The 15,832-nt window shown below is 34.9% G+C and overlaps 1 protein-coding gene across 5 annotated transcripts; it reads left to right on the top strand.

Annotated features, from left to right (window-relative positions):
- The first annotated feature begins 11,637 nt into the window (after nucleotides 1-11,637).
- Nucleotides 11,638-14,919, top strand: LOC119640963 (synaptobrevin). Of its 5 annotated transcripts, XM_038039358.1 has the most exons (5): nucleotides 11,846-12,079; nucleotides 12,154-12,279; nucleotides 12,991-13,095; nucleotides 13,185-13,510; nucleotides 14,752-14,841. In XM_038039358.1, exons 3-5 carry the CDS (start codon nucleotides 13,040-13,042, stop codon nucleotides 14,823-14,825), a joined length of 456 nt encoding a protein of 151 aa, XP_037895286.1. In that variant the 5' UTR covers nucleotides 11,846-12,079; nucleotides 12,154-12,279; nucleotides 12,991-13,039; the 3' UTR covers nucleotides 14,826-14,841. The 5 variants fall into 5 exon arrangements, with proteins under 5 accessions (XP_037895287.1, XP_037895290.1, XP_037895286.1 ...); XM_038039359.1 differs by lacking the exons at nucleotides 11,846-12,079; nucleotides 12,154-12,279 and adding an exon at nucleotides 11,638-11,784 and having other exon boundaries at nucleotides 14,752-14,919; XM_038039362.1 differs by lacking the exons at nucleotides 11,846-12,079; nucleotides 12,154-12,279 and adding an exon at nucleotides 11,639-11,784 and having other exon boundaries at nucleotides 13,236-13,510.
- The last annotated feature ends 913 nt before the right edge of the window (nucleotides 14,920-15,832 follow it).

Here is a 15,832-nt window from a genome sequence, read left to right as displayed (position 1 = left end):
AAATATTTCTGACATTTACAGATGAAGTAGTGACTCGCTTTTAGCTAAAGATGCGCAACTTTGCTAAGAAGTAAGTGGCCATTTCTTGATGTAAGAAGCGACACCCGCATTAATAAATATAACACCGAGTTTAGAAAATGTGGTAAGCTCGTACAGACCAAATACTTTTATAATTACTTTCTCTAAGACATTTCAGAAAATATATCTACGAAGACTACTTTCAGTTGTAGAGAAAAAACTTATTATTTCTGACCATCGGTTCCAGCAATAAACATGGTGCTATTAACCAAGGTGATCGTGATCTCGGCAAACGGCAGCTCATAATTTATGCGTTTTACTGCTGTTATTAAAAAAAAAAAATGTACAAGAATTTTAAGTTTAAAAAGAGTTTAAAAAAAGGAAGGAGGGAGGGGGAAAAAACAAGAAAAAGAGGTTTAAGAAAGTAACCAAATTTTTTTAAAAAAATTTAACGGAAGAAAGTGAGAGGAAAGAAGAAGAAGAAAGTGAGAGAAAAATTAAAAAGCAATATATATATTAAATTTTTTTATTTTTTCATTCTGATTATTTTTGGAGTTCCCCGTGATAACAACCAAAACAACATCAGCCATACTTCCTATGGAGACTCGGTCTGATCTTATAAATACTGATAGAGAATAGGATATTCGCCATTTTCCTTATTTTTCTTTGAACGTCCATATTAAATATGCATTATTTATAATATACATATATACATATATGAATAATATAAAAAATAATGGCGTCAACAGATTATTTGTTGAAAAATTGAAACAAATGATTTTCATTGAAGTGTGGTTTTCTCCATGAATTCCTAATGAATCAAAGTTTTTTAGCATATACACGACGGTTTCCGATTATAAAACGCTTTGGTTGCTATCGATATATTCCAGATTTTGTCGGTCTATATATATGCATGTTTGTGTGAGCGTTGAAACGTTGTTATCATAATCTGTTGCAATATTAGTGTTTGTAAATGCGTTCGTTTGGTTTAAATCTGCAAATATTCTAAATCGTTGCATCAAGCAAATTATTACAGCAATATTCGTTCAATTAATTGAAACTTAACCGAATATAGTTTGAGGATGCACTAGTATATGTATAGCATATAGCATATGTCGGAATGATTTTCTATGCTGTCCTCATTATTATGAAAAATAGGAGAAAGAAGAAATATTATATGAGCTATGAAATTGTACTTGATCTATAGGAACGAACAAGTGCAAAAGTTAAGAATTTTTCTTTTTGTTTGGATAAAACAAAGTATGAATGCATGTATAGGTGTGCAATGTGCTATATAGGGTATATATCACACATAGAAATTCGGGGAAGATCCAAGTGCACCGTCTACATCGATTGCGAGATTGAATCGCTTTGACAAAAGAGAGATCCAATATGAGCGACAAAAGTCTGAGGAAGTGCCGTTCAAATAATGATGTAATTATTAACCCGAGCTGTCGCCGACTTTATATGAATGAACTAGATATATCCGTTCCAATGCGTACTTTCCACTAAATTGTTTCGTTTTTTTCACCTAAAATAAAATTTGTAAAACATTCAGCTATTATTCAAAGACTATGTCACTTAAAATGCGACACACTTTACTGGAGATAACCAACCAACCCAATGTCAAATTGGAATAAGTCAACTTTGTGGCCTTATAATGCACTCACTAAATGCGCTGGAGAATTATATCGCTTGTTATGTAAAGAACCTTTGCTTTATTGAGTATTTTAAGTAAAAAGTTCTACATATTGTACATATCTATAAGTCAATTTTTGTACTATTTCATTCATAATATGCTATTATCATATTATTCAAATGTTCTCTTATTTCGTTCTTTTACAAATTCTACAATTCCTTCTTTCTTTTATCCTTTTATTTTGTTGTTTTGTCAAGCGTGTCGAATTTAACCAATCTTAACCAACTCCAAAATTTAGCAAAATTATGCATTGTTAAGCATTCTTAAGAATAAATAAAAAGTATTTTTGAGAAATTTTTACATGAAGAACCTTTGTTTTATTGAGTATTATTTCTTTTTTTTTTTTTTTTGATTTGTTTGGAAATTGATTGAAGCCGTCAAATTAAAATTAGATCCATAATCCAGTAACGTAGTATTGAGTATTAAGGCGATTAAGGCCATTCAAGACAACCGGCAACGCGCGTTCACGGTACCTCAAAGGTGGTGTGGAAAACCGTGATAAGAATTTTACACGCATTTGGAACTAACGGAGACGAAATTAAAATGTTTCGGCTATGAAATCATACTCGCCAAAAGGCCAAAGATAAAATTGAGCAAGAAAATGTAACGGCCAAATCCGCAGCTTCGGACTCTATTTTTAAGCATAACACAATGAAAAGTTTGACGTTCGAATATGTATTAGAAAAAAAATGAATGATGCCAAACAACCAGCTATAATTATAAACAATGAATTTATTATAACATCTGCTGGCACCTTACAAGCCGTTCGTGCCTGATGACTTCAATGAAAATGTATGTGCCAGCACCAAAATTATGCGTAAATTGCAGCAATGTAAATTGATTGATATTTAAAGTGTTGACAATAATGAGTTGCGATCCTTACTCTTTCTTAACTTTCAAGTAACGTTTGACCATCATAAATTACCTCAAACATCCTGCAAGCCAATTCAGAAATGGAGCCTACAATAGAAGGCGGGCAGACGGCAACATACATTCCATAGTCCTACTGTACGATTACACATCCTGTGTGCGTTCGTGAGTAAATTTAAACAGACAAAGGGCAATCCAACTAAGCACGAAGACGCCCAACTTTGGATTCTGGGCGCGGAGAGGCTGCATGCTGCATGCCATCGAAGTCAACAACGTGGATGATTGCCACTACGATGCAGTCCTATAATAACATAAATCTAGCAACACTGCAAGCGGCAATTGTTGGAAACGTCCTTGCATACGACACGCATAGCGCTTGCGACATGACCGACATGCTTGCCACGTTCGCGAACCTTTTCCACCAGACCTCCATTACCAGCATCAAATGGGAGGAGTTCAAATCCGAATTAAAAGAAGTCGGCAATTATTTGAAGGCACATTTAAGGCCAGACCTCCTATCGGCAGACACATGGTTCATTATAACTAAATTCATTCATTCAATGGACGAGTTAGCGGAGGCTCACTTTAGCACAGTTATAGCGTCGCACAGCGTAAGCCAGGACCTCCCGGAAAGGCTTTCGCTATAAGATGAAACACCACCACCAAAAAAGGACGAGCATTAATCGAAAAACTGACGAACCAACAGGTGGCTAAGTGAGCAAGCGGTTTCAGGACGGATGACTACTACCTCACCGAAGAAGAGCTTTCACCATTCCATCACGCTGGGGTGGCCTTCGACGATCTTTTCATAGGTGATCTAAACAATGCAGAAGAAGACTACCTGCGGCTGAATACGGAAACGCGCGGTATACCGGTGAGCAACTAGATTGCCAAGAGTGCCTACGAAATCTAACACTGAAGAAAGATGACATTTGCGAAGAGGTGAGCGGTCGAAAGGTTGCTAAGGATCGCAGAGACAACCAGCAAATACCTGAAGCCGGCCTTTCCCACAGCAGAGGACCACAAAACATTCAAAGAAGCCTGCGACATGCGGTAACATGGTGTAGGGGAACATCGACAGGCACGTGCAGACAACAGTTAAGCAAGATATTTTTTGAATATGTATTTGTATAATCTATGGTGCCTTTAAAGAATAAGCGTATAAAGTATGGTGCCTTTAGAGAATAAGCGTATATATTCCCAATAATTTGTAAAAATCTCCTCTTTGTGTGATTCGAAAGCTAATTCTTGTATCACAAAAGCAAACCAAGAACTTCTGCAAACGTAATGACACTTCGCGTTGACCATCCGATTCCGTTTCCATAAGGTTTCCCTCCCTTTATTAAAAAAAGTTTGAAGTTCAAAACTATTCGAAGCTAAGCCATTTCTCTAAATTCACCTTATTTCTGGATTAATGCACGATTGCTGAGCTTCTTCTAAAGTTTCTATTAAGAGTTCTTCCATGCGCTGAGGTAATAAAGTGGCTCCTGGGAAATCTTCGACGCCCATTTCCCACAATTCATTTTCGCCCAATTTTCAATTGGATTTACACGCAGGCGACACGGTTTGCATTCTTCATGACTTCAGGATTCTGCCGTCCAATATCCGCATCTTAATATTATGTGTGAAAGCATAAACAAATTATCCATCAATATATATATATGGAAATAGTTTACGATAAGAATCCACATATAAAAGGGAATCCTGAAGAGTCACCAGCAAAAAAGAGCGTGTAAAAGGAAATTGTGTGTATGCTCTTTTGGATGGGATCGAATTGAGAAAGAGACCATATGCGTGGTACGGGTAGTACCATGAAATGGTATGAAGAGAAACTATGGACGAAATGGAGAAAATAAAGGTCTCCTAGGCAAAAAATTATATATATTCACTTACAAGTCAATTATTTATTTTTTTTTTGTTATGTTCAATGGAGATGGACTAAGCCAAGAGATTTGTGGCTTATATGTTCAGATAATAAACTGTCGTAATTTTTGGTCACAATTATGTGCAAAACGTAACAAAAAAAGAGCGGCGGTAATAACTGGAGCCAGCATGTTAAGTGTAATTGTGCTTGTTGAGTTTTTAAAAGTCAAACAGGACAAAATTGCCCCATCATCACGAGCTCTCCCTGCATGAAATTCGGCTTTTACATTTAAAAAAAAGCCACAGTGGGCAGGTACCCAAACGAGGTGACAGTCATCCACTTGAGATTCATGCAACATCTTGTCAAACACATATTGATTTTCTGCATCTCTTGTATTTATTAGAAGTAGAGCTGACCTGCTGTCAGAAAAAATAACAAACCTTCTGATGCCATCGGAGATGGCAACCTTAATGTCGAATGACGAGCAACTCAATAAAAGTCGAGGAAAGTTTCTCTTCCACTTTAACTCGATGTACTGTTTCAGATAGATGTTTCACGACCGAGAAGCCAGATACATTATGTCCGACGGAACCGTCGGTGGCATATATATCGTTGCCGTTGTTGTAATAAAAAACGAGCTTTTCTTTATATAACAACCTCTTACAAGAGAAGTTGACATTTTGTTTTGAGGTAGAGATCGATTCGAGAATGTTCATGAAGACTCTGCGTTTGCTGGTAATGAAATTCAAGGGAGGAATTGAATCTAACTTATCAAAAATATGACGAAGTTTTTGATAGCAAAAAGTATAGCTGCAAGTGACAGTATCACTGAGAGATATAATTTCCTGAAACAAGGAAGGATTTATCATCTTGACTTTAATTAACTCTTTGGCAGTGCAAAAAAGGGCTCTTTCGGTCACCGGCCATTCACCAGATATGACATTGAGAATATGTTGAGGAGTTGAAGGGGTCAGTCCAGTGCAACGCTTCAACATTCGGTTTTCAAATGCTTGTATACGTTTCTCAATATATTTTGGGAAATTGCAACATGTGGAATGTCCAAATTCAATTTTGGACCTGACTAGAGATTTGCAAACGGTCAAAGAATTTTTGGGAGGCAAGCCTGCCTGATCGTTTGTCATGAGTTTGATGATGTTGCATCCAGACTGACAATCTTTGAACGCCTTTTCATAATGCCCACGAAGGGGAAGCTGTCATTTAAAATTCTCCCAAGAAATCGAAGAGATTTTACCTGTTTAAGTTGGGTACCTTTGATAAGAAGTCTGACTTCACGTTTAGAACCTTTGGCAAAATAAATAGTGTTTGTCTTGTTGGGGTTAAAATATAAATTAAGATCAGCGCCTGCATCGAAAAACAAGTTCGCTTTAACCGAGAGGTTATTGACAGCTGCTGAAAAAGATGAGTCCGCAGATACAATTAGAAAATCACCTGCTTATTGAAAAATATGAGTTTTGTCATCTTGAAGATCATGCAAAGAACCTGCGTATAAATTGAAGAGTATGGGGCTTAAACAACTGCCTTGTGGGATACCACCGCATATTTCAACTTTTTCGGTACCCATCACCAGCACGCGCTTGGATAAAAAATTAAGTATCCACAACCGCATTTGAAGAGGAATCGAAAAGTTTAAGAGAATTCTACCAAGCTTAATCAAGTTGACACAGTCATTGGCTTTGCTGATGTCCAGGAAGAGCATGACAACCATTTTCCCTGCTTTTTTTAAGCTGGCTATGAGAAAACACAATTCATTAACGCACATATTCGTAGATTTGCGTTTTTGATAGGCGTAAGAACGAGCTGGAATAATGTTCTCAGTTTTCAGGAAAGCAGTTAGTCTCTCCTTAACCATGAGGTTGATAATCTTTATGAGTACAGATATCAGTGAAACTGGTCTGAAGCTAAATCATTTAAGTCTTTACCTGGCTTGAAAATGGGAACTATTTTGATGCAACGCAAATCGGAGGGTATCAAGTTGGTGGACCAGCAGTTGTTAATTGCATGCAAAAGAATGCTAAAGCTTCCTCCAGACAGTGCTCTGAGCATGTCATACTTGACTCCATCACAACCTGCGGCAGTAGCTCTCTTTCTGGAATGTAAAACATATATTAGCTCATGCAATGAAAAAGGTGTGTTACTGAGACTAGTAAAAGGAATTGAAGGCATTGTAATCGGATTGACAATTGGAATGTAGCTCTTGAGCATATCTAAGTATTTTTTATTATCATGATCATTCCATACAGCACAACCGCTTAATTTTTGACTAGAATGTCGATGACCATTGATATAATTCCAGAAAGAACGTGGGTTGCCGTTACCACATAAATCTTTAATCGCGATAGCTCTATGTGCCCTTTTCGCCTTTCTAACTGCAGACCTCCATTCTTTCAGTGTTTTCATATATTCAATGTAGTTGGCTGGATCGGCATATTTACCCATTTTTTTTCCACCAAGGTTTAGGTGAGAAGGACTCAATGTCAGGAACGTTGGTCCTAGCAGACCTGACCACAGACTGAAAGGCACTTTGAATTGATGATAAATCATAAGGAAGATCAACTTTAGACAGACGGTCCATAAGGAAGGTGCGTGAAATGAAATTTTCTATTTTCTTAACGGAATTGTTACAACTGTGGAATAAAATGGGGGAGCGCTGACTTTTGCCAATGGAAACAGTAAACGTGTTCCAGTTGAAAGATAAAAGAGTTGAATTCGAGAAAGACGCTTCTCGCCGTGCGACCGCTCCGGTTACAGTGAAAGGTAGTATTGCCATTATTTAAAACACTGAAACTGCTAGAATTGATAGCATTTACAAGGATCTTGCCTTTGTTGGTAGAGACTTGATCGCCATACAGGCGATGTCTTGCATTGAAATCTCCAGTTAGAATCATATTTTGTTCACCGTCAAGAAAGTCGCACAATCTCTGAATCTCATCACGAAAGGTTTGCACATCGAGACTGGGTGGAAAGTAGCACGATGCTATGAAAAGATTCGGTTTCAGGTTCATGGTTTTGATGATGATAATGTCAACAGCAGAGTTATAGGGAATACGTTTGAAATTGACACCTTTCTTAACTAATATACTAACGCCACCATACCCATTATTTCGCCATTTGGTGGCTGAGGAATAATTCGAAACTTTAACTTCGAAACAATTTTCATCTTTCAGAAAAACTTCACTTAAGATGCAGCAATCAATCTTGTTTGAGTTTAAGTAAAAATCCAGAAAAGATAGGTTCCGTCGGGCACTTTGAATATTATATTGTAAAAAGGATATCATGTTAAAACTTGAAATGGCACAGACAGACATTTTTTCTTCAAATTCTTTAATAACATTATGAGGAATCATCGGACGAATACTTTCTTGAATCGCGAGAATTAATCTTTCAAGTTCTGAGGACCGCCAAAGGTTGTTTGAAATTATCGGTCGCCGTAGACTTGTTCCAGACGACTTTGGGGGTGTATTGGGAGAAGGCTTGGTGGGTGAACTGAGAGGAAATTTGGAAGGAACCGATTTCCTTTATATATTTTTGGTTAAGATTTTGTTGGCGTTTTGATTATTATCCTTAGTCGAAATTGCAGACGTGTTCCTCAGCGGAGGGAAATTGTCGTCATGAGTGATGTCATCGAGACATTCGAAATAATTTGTGGAAAAATTCTCTTTTACCTCTTTATACGAAAGATTTTTAATTGATATGATCCTGTTGATATTTGATTCAAGTTCCCTGTTAGGGCAACACTTATTGCGAGTGTTGTGCTCACCTGAACCACAGGACAAGCACTTCATCGTCTCGCAGTTCACACACTTCAGAGACTTCCCACAGTTAAGGCACCTGTTCTCTTTGGCTTTGCAGAATTTTGACACGTGACCCTGTCTACCGCACTTAAAGCACTGCTTTAAAGTGGGTACAAAGTACTCAACAGATAACAATAGTTAAATTTTATTGACTTAGGGAGGGCTCTCCTTTTGAAGCCAATTTTGATGCTGGTTGTGGGAATCCACTCATCTTTGTTGTTGGGATTTCTTCTTTGAAAACGGACAGCGGACTTAATCGGAATATCGGATATGGCGTTTTTAATTATATCATCGACACTATATGTGCATGGGATTTTTCGAATGACTCTAAATCTCTCAGTGAAAGACCTCGGTATGTACGCCTTTAAATTGTTTTTAGTAAATTCATTATTCGTAACAGAATTGTTGGCATTGGCAGCAGAGCTGAAAAGCAGTTTGGCTCTGCCCTTGCTGACAACTTTTAATTCTTTTAAGCCGTACATATTGAAATCCTTCAAGTAATCATAAAAATGGAGAATGCAGTTAATATTGATGCGATTTCCTTCTGTGTCTGCGCACGTTTCGACAAAAACGACGAAATTTCAGTTCGAAAGGCAATCGTACATATTAATCTCGAGATTTGGGGCGGCTGTGGCATCTCAATCAGAGGGCTTGTCAAGAGCCTGTTTACTAGGCGCAATTAAGAAGTTTGCGTTAGCTTCTTCGTTAGCAGATGAAAGAGTATTATTCTCACCCATTCTCGATCTCTTGGTGAGCCCAGTGGCGTTCATGTAAAAATCTTCAAAACAGTCTCTATCAGTAGTTATAAGATCGGACTCAGTCTCCATAGGAATACGGCCTCATGTTGTTTTGGTTGTTATCACGGGGAGCACAAAAAAAAAAAAAAATCACAACGAAAAAACAAAAAATTGAATATATGTATTGCTTCTTAATTTTTCTCTCACGAGAGATTCCTCTTCCTTCCCCCTTTTTCTTCCTTTAAGATTGTTTTCTTTCTTCAAACGCTTACTCTCAGATGTTTGATATTTTTTTGAATTATTTTCAGGTGTTTGAAATTTTTTTTGAATTACTCTCAGATGTTTGAAATCTTTTTCCAAATTCAGGTGACTATTTCTTTTACAACAAAATAAAACAATAAGAAGAAGAAACAATAAGAATGTGCGAAGAATGGAGAGAGCACAGAGTTGCTTGTGCTAAATAAGAAAAATAGTCAAAAAGTGGCAACGCATTTGTCATCAACTCTGTTGAATGGCACAGCAGTCGGGGAGAAATCTGTTAAATTGCAGAGCCGTCGGCAACAAATCTTTCAAATTAAAGCAATGTAAAAAGCTTTACTAAAATGGCAAATCTAGGCAAACAAATTGCCAATTTGACAAAAAACAATAGTAACAGTAGTAAAATAAAGCATATATATTTAAATAAGCATATTTTTGTTTTTATTTGTTTTTTTAACTTTATTGAAAATGTTTGTTTACTATAAAAACAAGAATAAAAATACGATATTAAAAATTTCAACAGTTACTGCAGTCAATTATTGCGTGACGTCGTTACGGAATAGATTTTTATGATGAATCGATGCCTTCATCCATGTGCCTATTTTCTCTAGTGACTTATGAAAGACAACGTTTGGCCTCTTCAATAGGGGGACTTTCGTCTAGAATGCATTCTAAACGCACTTCACCCACCAGGAAAGTAGGCGAACATTCTAAATTCTAAATATTATTAACTGACAGAATTTTATCTCTTTAGTGATCTCTGAGATCCTGTTTTCATTTCCTTTGAAGTACCTTTTGCCATTGCCATTTTCCCTTCTACAACTCTCAAAAGTGCTTCTACTTTTGTAGCGTTACGCATTTCTTATTTACAAATGTAGAATCAGTAATTATTAATCAGCGAATGAAAACTTCTTTGTTTTAAAATTTTTAAGAATATATTGATCTTATAGTAATTGAAAAATTTTTATTTATGACTTATATGTATATATTTGCAACTCTATTATACTTATTTCATTTGTGAACTCATATCAATTTTTTAATTTCTTTCCCTTTTTACGGTGTTATTTCAACTATTATATAACTATTTAAGTATAAAAACTCCTAAAAACTTTTATATTACTTGTCCAATCTATCAGATAATTATGAAAACAGAAATTTGTTGCTAAATTGTAGCGAAAAGAACTAATAAATAGTGCAAGGGCTGCCACAGTTAATATCTTTGTTCAACTCGCTCGTTTATTAGGCCGCACCTAATTGAAGCGCAAAACACAATGCTTGCGTTATGAGCCGTGCGTGTTAAGTTGATTGTGCGTATTTACGCGTAGTCAAACATGTAGCTTGTGTTGCATTGCGCGTTAATAAGAATTTTTGACGACTTTTAAAATTTGTGCATGCTTTGTTTTTAACAAGCAAAACGCAACACATCTATTAGCGTATTTATAAGAACAAAACTAAAGCATACGATTTTATATGCTACAACGAACAAGAAGAAAAACTAGCTAAAATTAAAAGTTAAACTAAATACGCTGCAAAAAGGAAAAAATTGCCTTTTCGTCATAAATGAATATTACCTTTCGTTATTCTTTTTAAAAATATCGCAGCCTATATATAAGATATAATTAATTAAAAATATTATATTATTTAGTAAAGCGTGAACTCGGTGTAATGTGTAATTAGGAGTAATTGAAACCGTCCTCTGCTTGCAAAAAATATCTTTTTTCCATTTTTGGGTTTTGCTTTAAGAAAATTATATTTCAAAGTAATTTTTCGTTGTATTAATTCACAGTTTAGAAACACTTTGTTTTATGGAAAACTCTTTTTTTTAATTTTTTTTCCTTTCTCACTATCATCGTACCTCAAAGATTAATTTGAATAAAATTTTTTACTCTCCAAAGAACGATTAAGAAGATGGCAACGTCGTTTTCGCAGTGGTGCTGTAAAAGAGGAACAAATTGGGGACTTTTTTTGACGGCCTTGCAAATTAGCATAGAGTTTTACGTTGGTTCTGCAAATTAGCATAGAATTTAACGATGGCTTTGCAAATAGCAGAGATTTAACGTTGGCTATGCTGCCTACTTTTAGGTGTAATCATTAAGGTTGCATAAGCCAATGATCTGAAAATTACAAAAACATGTGTTATCCAAATTACCAGAAAAAGTTATTAAAACGCATCCACAAATCCCAATAAATAATAATAAAACCAGATTTACTATAAAACCAATTTTTGGTATAAAAACATTTTTAAACAAATTAATAAAGCATGCTTAATGAAGATCGCTTTATTGGAAAGCTTATCGAAGTTAGCCGTATTTTTATAACAATGAACAGAATTGAATGAAAAAAATTGGTATGAATATTTTATGAAGTATCGTAAATTATTTTTTTTGCAGCTGGTAACACTAACATTTATTGCGATTGTAATTAAAAGAAGTTGATTTTTCTACCGAAAATAATTTGTAAATTGATTTAGTTGCGTTTTTAAGAATATTTTCTTGCAGATTTTATTATTAGTGTTTAGAAGCCAGAGTAAGTAAATAATGGTATGCGAAATATATTAGCAAGAACGACTTAACAAGGATGAGCAACAAGTATCTATGAGAATTTTGCTATGAATCACGCCAATTCTTAAAATGAGCGGGCGAGCAGGGGGAGGGAAATATCTTATCCATTCAGAAGCAGCGATTTACATACACAGTTAAGAGTACAACAAATTATTAACAACATAACAATGAATTTAGATAAGTTATCAATATTCCAATGCAACAGTCACTGAAGTCTGAATTCCGCTTAGTTAAAAAAGAAGGGAAGAAATCCGGAACAGGTGAGCAATTCCTTCCTTATCACAACAATAGTAATATGGAAACTGTTAAAACTACAAAAAACCTTTTTGGGTAGAAGTGGCTGTTATGTGCATTTCATTAAATGTGAACAGTGTAAGCGTGAATGGAGGAGTAAGAATTTGTGCTATTAACAAGTGCGAAATTCTGTAATGCCGAATTGAACGAAAAATAGTTAAAAAAGGTATTCGTTTAAAGTCCAAAAATTTGCTTAAAATTTCAAAACTTTTGATATTAAAATTCGATAATAGTTTGCAGATTAAAGGTTTTATTTGATATCATTTCTAAGATTGCAAAATTTCATACTGAACATGGATGCAAATACACAAAATATGGAAAGTTTGCAAAATGTCTGAACATGGTTGTTTTATTTAGTTATTTATTTATCAAACACACGGTCTGTTTGTACCGCTAGCTACACCACCCATCCAAGAAATTAGTTATGTAGAAATCAAGAAGCACATGACAAGCGCCTGCCAGCATTCACTCAGCATATCCAGGTGGTAATCATACATGATTGTGAAAACAATCCATAACTTTAAGGCGAAGAACATTATTAGATTAAGAGAAAACCCCGAGTTCATACGGCAAGCAGTTCCAGCAGTGAGCCACTCTTACCACAAATTAGTTTTCATTTTCTATTGTTTAATCAAGAAGAATAGCAAATCTGTTACCATCATTGACTTATGGTCCTAAAAACCAAAATTAGCAATATTACATAACTTCAAGTAACTAGGTATTGTCAGGCATCGAGTTTATTTCACATTCTGACAGAAGCGAATAGACTCATTGTTAATCATTAATTGACACGGCTTAATTTTTCCTGTGTATTTTATAGAACATTTTCTTCTTTCCAAATAATTGAATTGAAAAGAATTATCATTGTTTATTCCAGGCTTTAGAAGGTGTATTGATTGGGATACCATTTAGTAAATTCAACAAATATGGATAATCAAAATGACTTTCCTGCACCCTCCAATTCTAGTGTAGGAAGTAATGAGTAAGTAAAATATTAAGCATATCATAATCTCGCTTTAGGAAAACTTAGAATTAATAGCCATTAAGAAAATTGAATAATATAGCATACAGTTTTCCAATTTTACCCCCGCCACCGTCCGCTTCATCACCTCCGTTCCTTAGAGAAAATAATCAACCAAATTTAGCGCAGAAGCGGTTACAGCAAACGCAGGCAAAAGTTGACGAGGTCGTTGGAATCATGCGAGTAAATGTAGAGAAGGTATTGGAGCGCGATCAAAAATTATCTGAGTTAGGAGACCGTGCCGACGCTTTGGAGCAAGGCGCCTCTCAATTCGAGCAACAAGCCGGTAAATTAAAACGTAAGCAGTGGTGGGCCAATATGAAGATGATGATTATTATGGGTGTGATCGGTGTAGTGCTGCTTATCGTAATCATAGGTAAATAATATGAATTTGAAGTCAAGGGCTTTGAAATCTGTGTAAAATATTAATCTGATATAAATTGAAAATATGTGTAGGGGTCTGGCGAAATAAGTATGAAACTGCAGAATCAACAAGTAGAATCAAAAATATTTCTAAAAAAATTTCTACTGTTATGCTTCATCTTTTTATTTGTTAGTTTTAAGTTTTTTAATTGACAGATTTTAGCTTTCAGGTTTTATTTCTTTAATTCTCGAATCTTCCATAATATAGCTGATTTTCGTGGAGTATCACCATATCGTACCGCTGTTGTAGTCGCAAAAAACTCCTCTGAAATCTAAAACTAACGTCGCTTAAAAAAGCATAAACTGAAAATTTTTTACAGTCGTGATCTTCGAAACTCAATTCTCTGCAGTGTTCTGGACCAAATATAACTTGTTATTGCAGAATCGGAAACAAGTAATACACATGTATGAAACACATATATTCCCGATCAGCATGAGACCGTAGAGGAATGAGTTTGCCTACCTTTCTTTTTCTCTATAGAAGGAAACTTATCGTAAATTTGAGCAAAAAGTGAAGCCTGATAATAAGTCGTAGTTATAAGTCGTAGTTCAATACATATGAATGGGTTCTCGTGACCTTTGGGTCCTACGAATTGACAATGAAATTAATTTCGATGTTCTGAAGGTTCAGTATCCTTCGAATATGTAAAGTTCGAGACGGAACGGGGCCTTACGAAGTATGAGACTCGTAGCGAACGATTGCCATTCGTTCTCTGCAAGTGGAGCTTTCACTTACGCAAAAATTGATACGAGAATCTTACATACATGCGTCTTCAGTCAACCATCATATCCCACCATTATAAATTAAGTTTAAATGTAAGCATAAAACATCGTAAATGAGTATAAAATAATTTAGTCTCTCTCTCAGTCCCTGTCCCTCTCTGTAAAGAAACGTAAATCCCCAAAAATTGATATCAGTAACTAGCAAATTATGGGAGATATCGGTCTAAAAGTTTGGCATAAATATTAAGAAGAATATTCAGTAGTTTATCTTGATGCTTATAGGAATATTTTTCAGCCACTGGGTATCAGTAGATAGTTTCAAGCTGACTAAAAGTTTCTTACGTGTCTCCCTTTCGTAAGAATTGGGACTTTTTATATGAAAAACGCTTATGCTTTAAGTTAAGTTTTATACACTTAAAGGAGAAACAATTAATTGCTTTGATCTTCAATCTTTCTTTTATTTGATTACAGTGTCTTTTATGCCTTCGGGAAGCAGCTCCGACCATAAGGAAAATCTTCAACTACCCGCGGATAATTCTAATTAAAATCCGCTTAAATAATGAATGAAGGATTCATTATTTCTAAAACATCTAAAACTGTTCAAATCTTCTTCTTATCGTACTTTGGGAATGGAGAAAATATAGACACAGCTATAACCGAACATGGCAAAATTAGCATTTTTCACGTATGAACATTTAAGTATAAGTATTATGTGGGCAAAACACCGTAACTTCAATTATCAATAATTTACTCAGCAGGAAAATTGGAAAACTAAGAGATGTTGGAAATCGTTCAAACTTTGAAATGTAAAGCACAAAAAAAAACTAATTTTTTTTTTTTATGACCTAAATGTACTATCCACCGAAAGCGCCTTTTAAAACACAATTTTCAACTATTTTTATAGCAAATATGCGATATATTAAAATAACGTTTTGAAGTATTTACTGTATATTGAAATTTAAAACTCACTGAATAAACGTTACGTAATGAGAATATGTGTTTTTTTAGTATAACATTTCAAATCCTTCCATTATTGCAACACGTTGTTTATAGCAAATTTTCAATTTTTATATCATCAACATTATCGTACTTAATCAGAAGTAAAGTAATAATTAAAAGTAATACAAATTTTTGATATATTAGTAGAGCTGAACGCATACAATCTGCTAAGGTCATTCTCTTGTAGTGCAAGCTGTTAATTTTTCGAGCATGACACGATAAACTCTTGATAAATAAATATGAAAAAAATTTTAAATTATCGCAATTACAAAGAAAAACAGCAAAAAAGAAAGAAAAACTCCAACTTACAAATAAAATGATTGGATAAAAGAAAGTCGCAAATGCATTGAGCGGCGTAAATTCAATATCAATCCATAGTAAGTTTGTTATTAAAAAGTAAATACCAAAAAAGCATATCGAGATCCAAAGTGCTAAGTACATAAGGAAAATGATAGTATTGTCCTTTAAATAGAGTAATTTATAATTAATTAAGAGATTCGGTAATCTTATTATTATTATTATTATTATTGAGAATGCTTACCGTGGTCATGTA

The sequence above is a fragment of the Glossina fuscipes genome, unplaced genomic scaffold (genome assembly GCF_014805625.2).
Source record: "Glossina fuscipes isolate IAEA_lab_2018 unplaced genomic scaffold, Yale_Gfus_2 133, whole genome shotgun sequence".
Classification (NCBI taxonomy): domain Eukaryota; kingdom Metazoa; phylum Arthropoda; class Insecta; order Diptera; family Glossinidae; genus Glossina; species Glossina fuscipes.
Note: the sequence above shows the minus strand (reverse complement) of the source record. Positions and strands in the feature narration are given on the sequence as shown.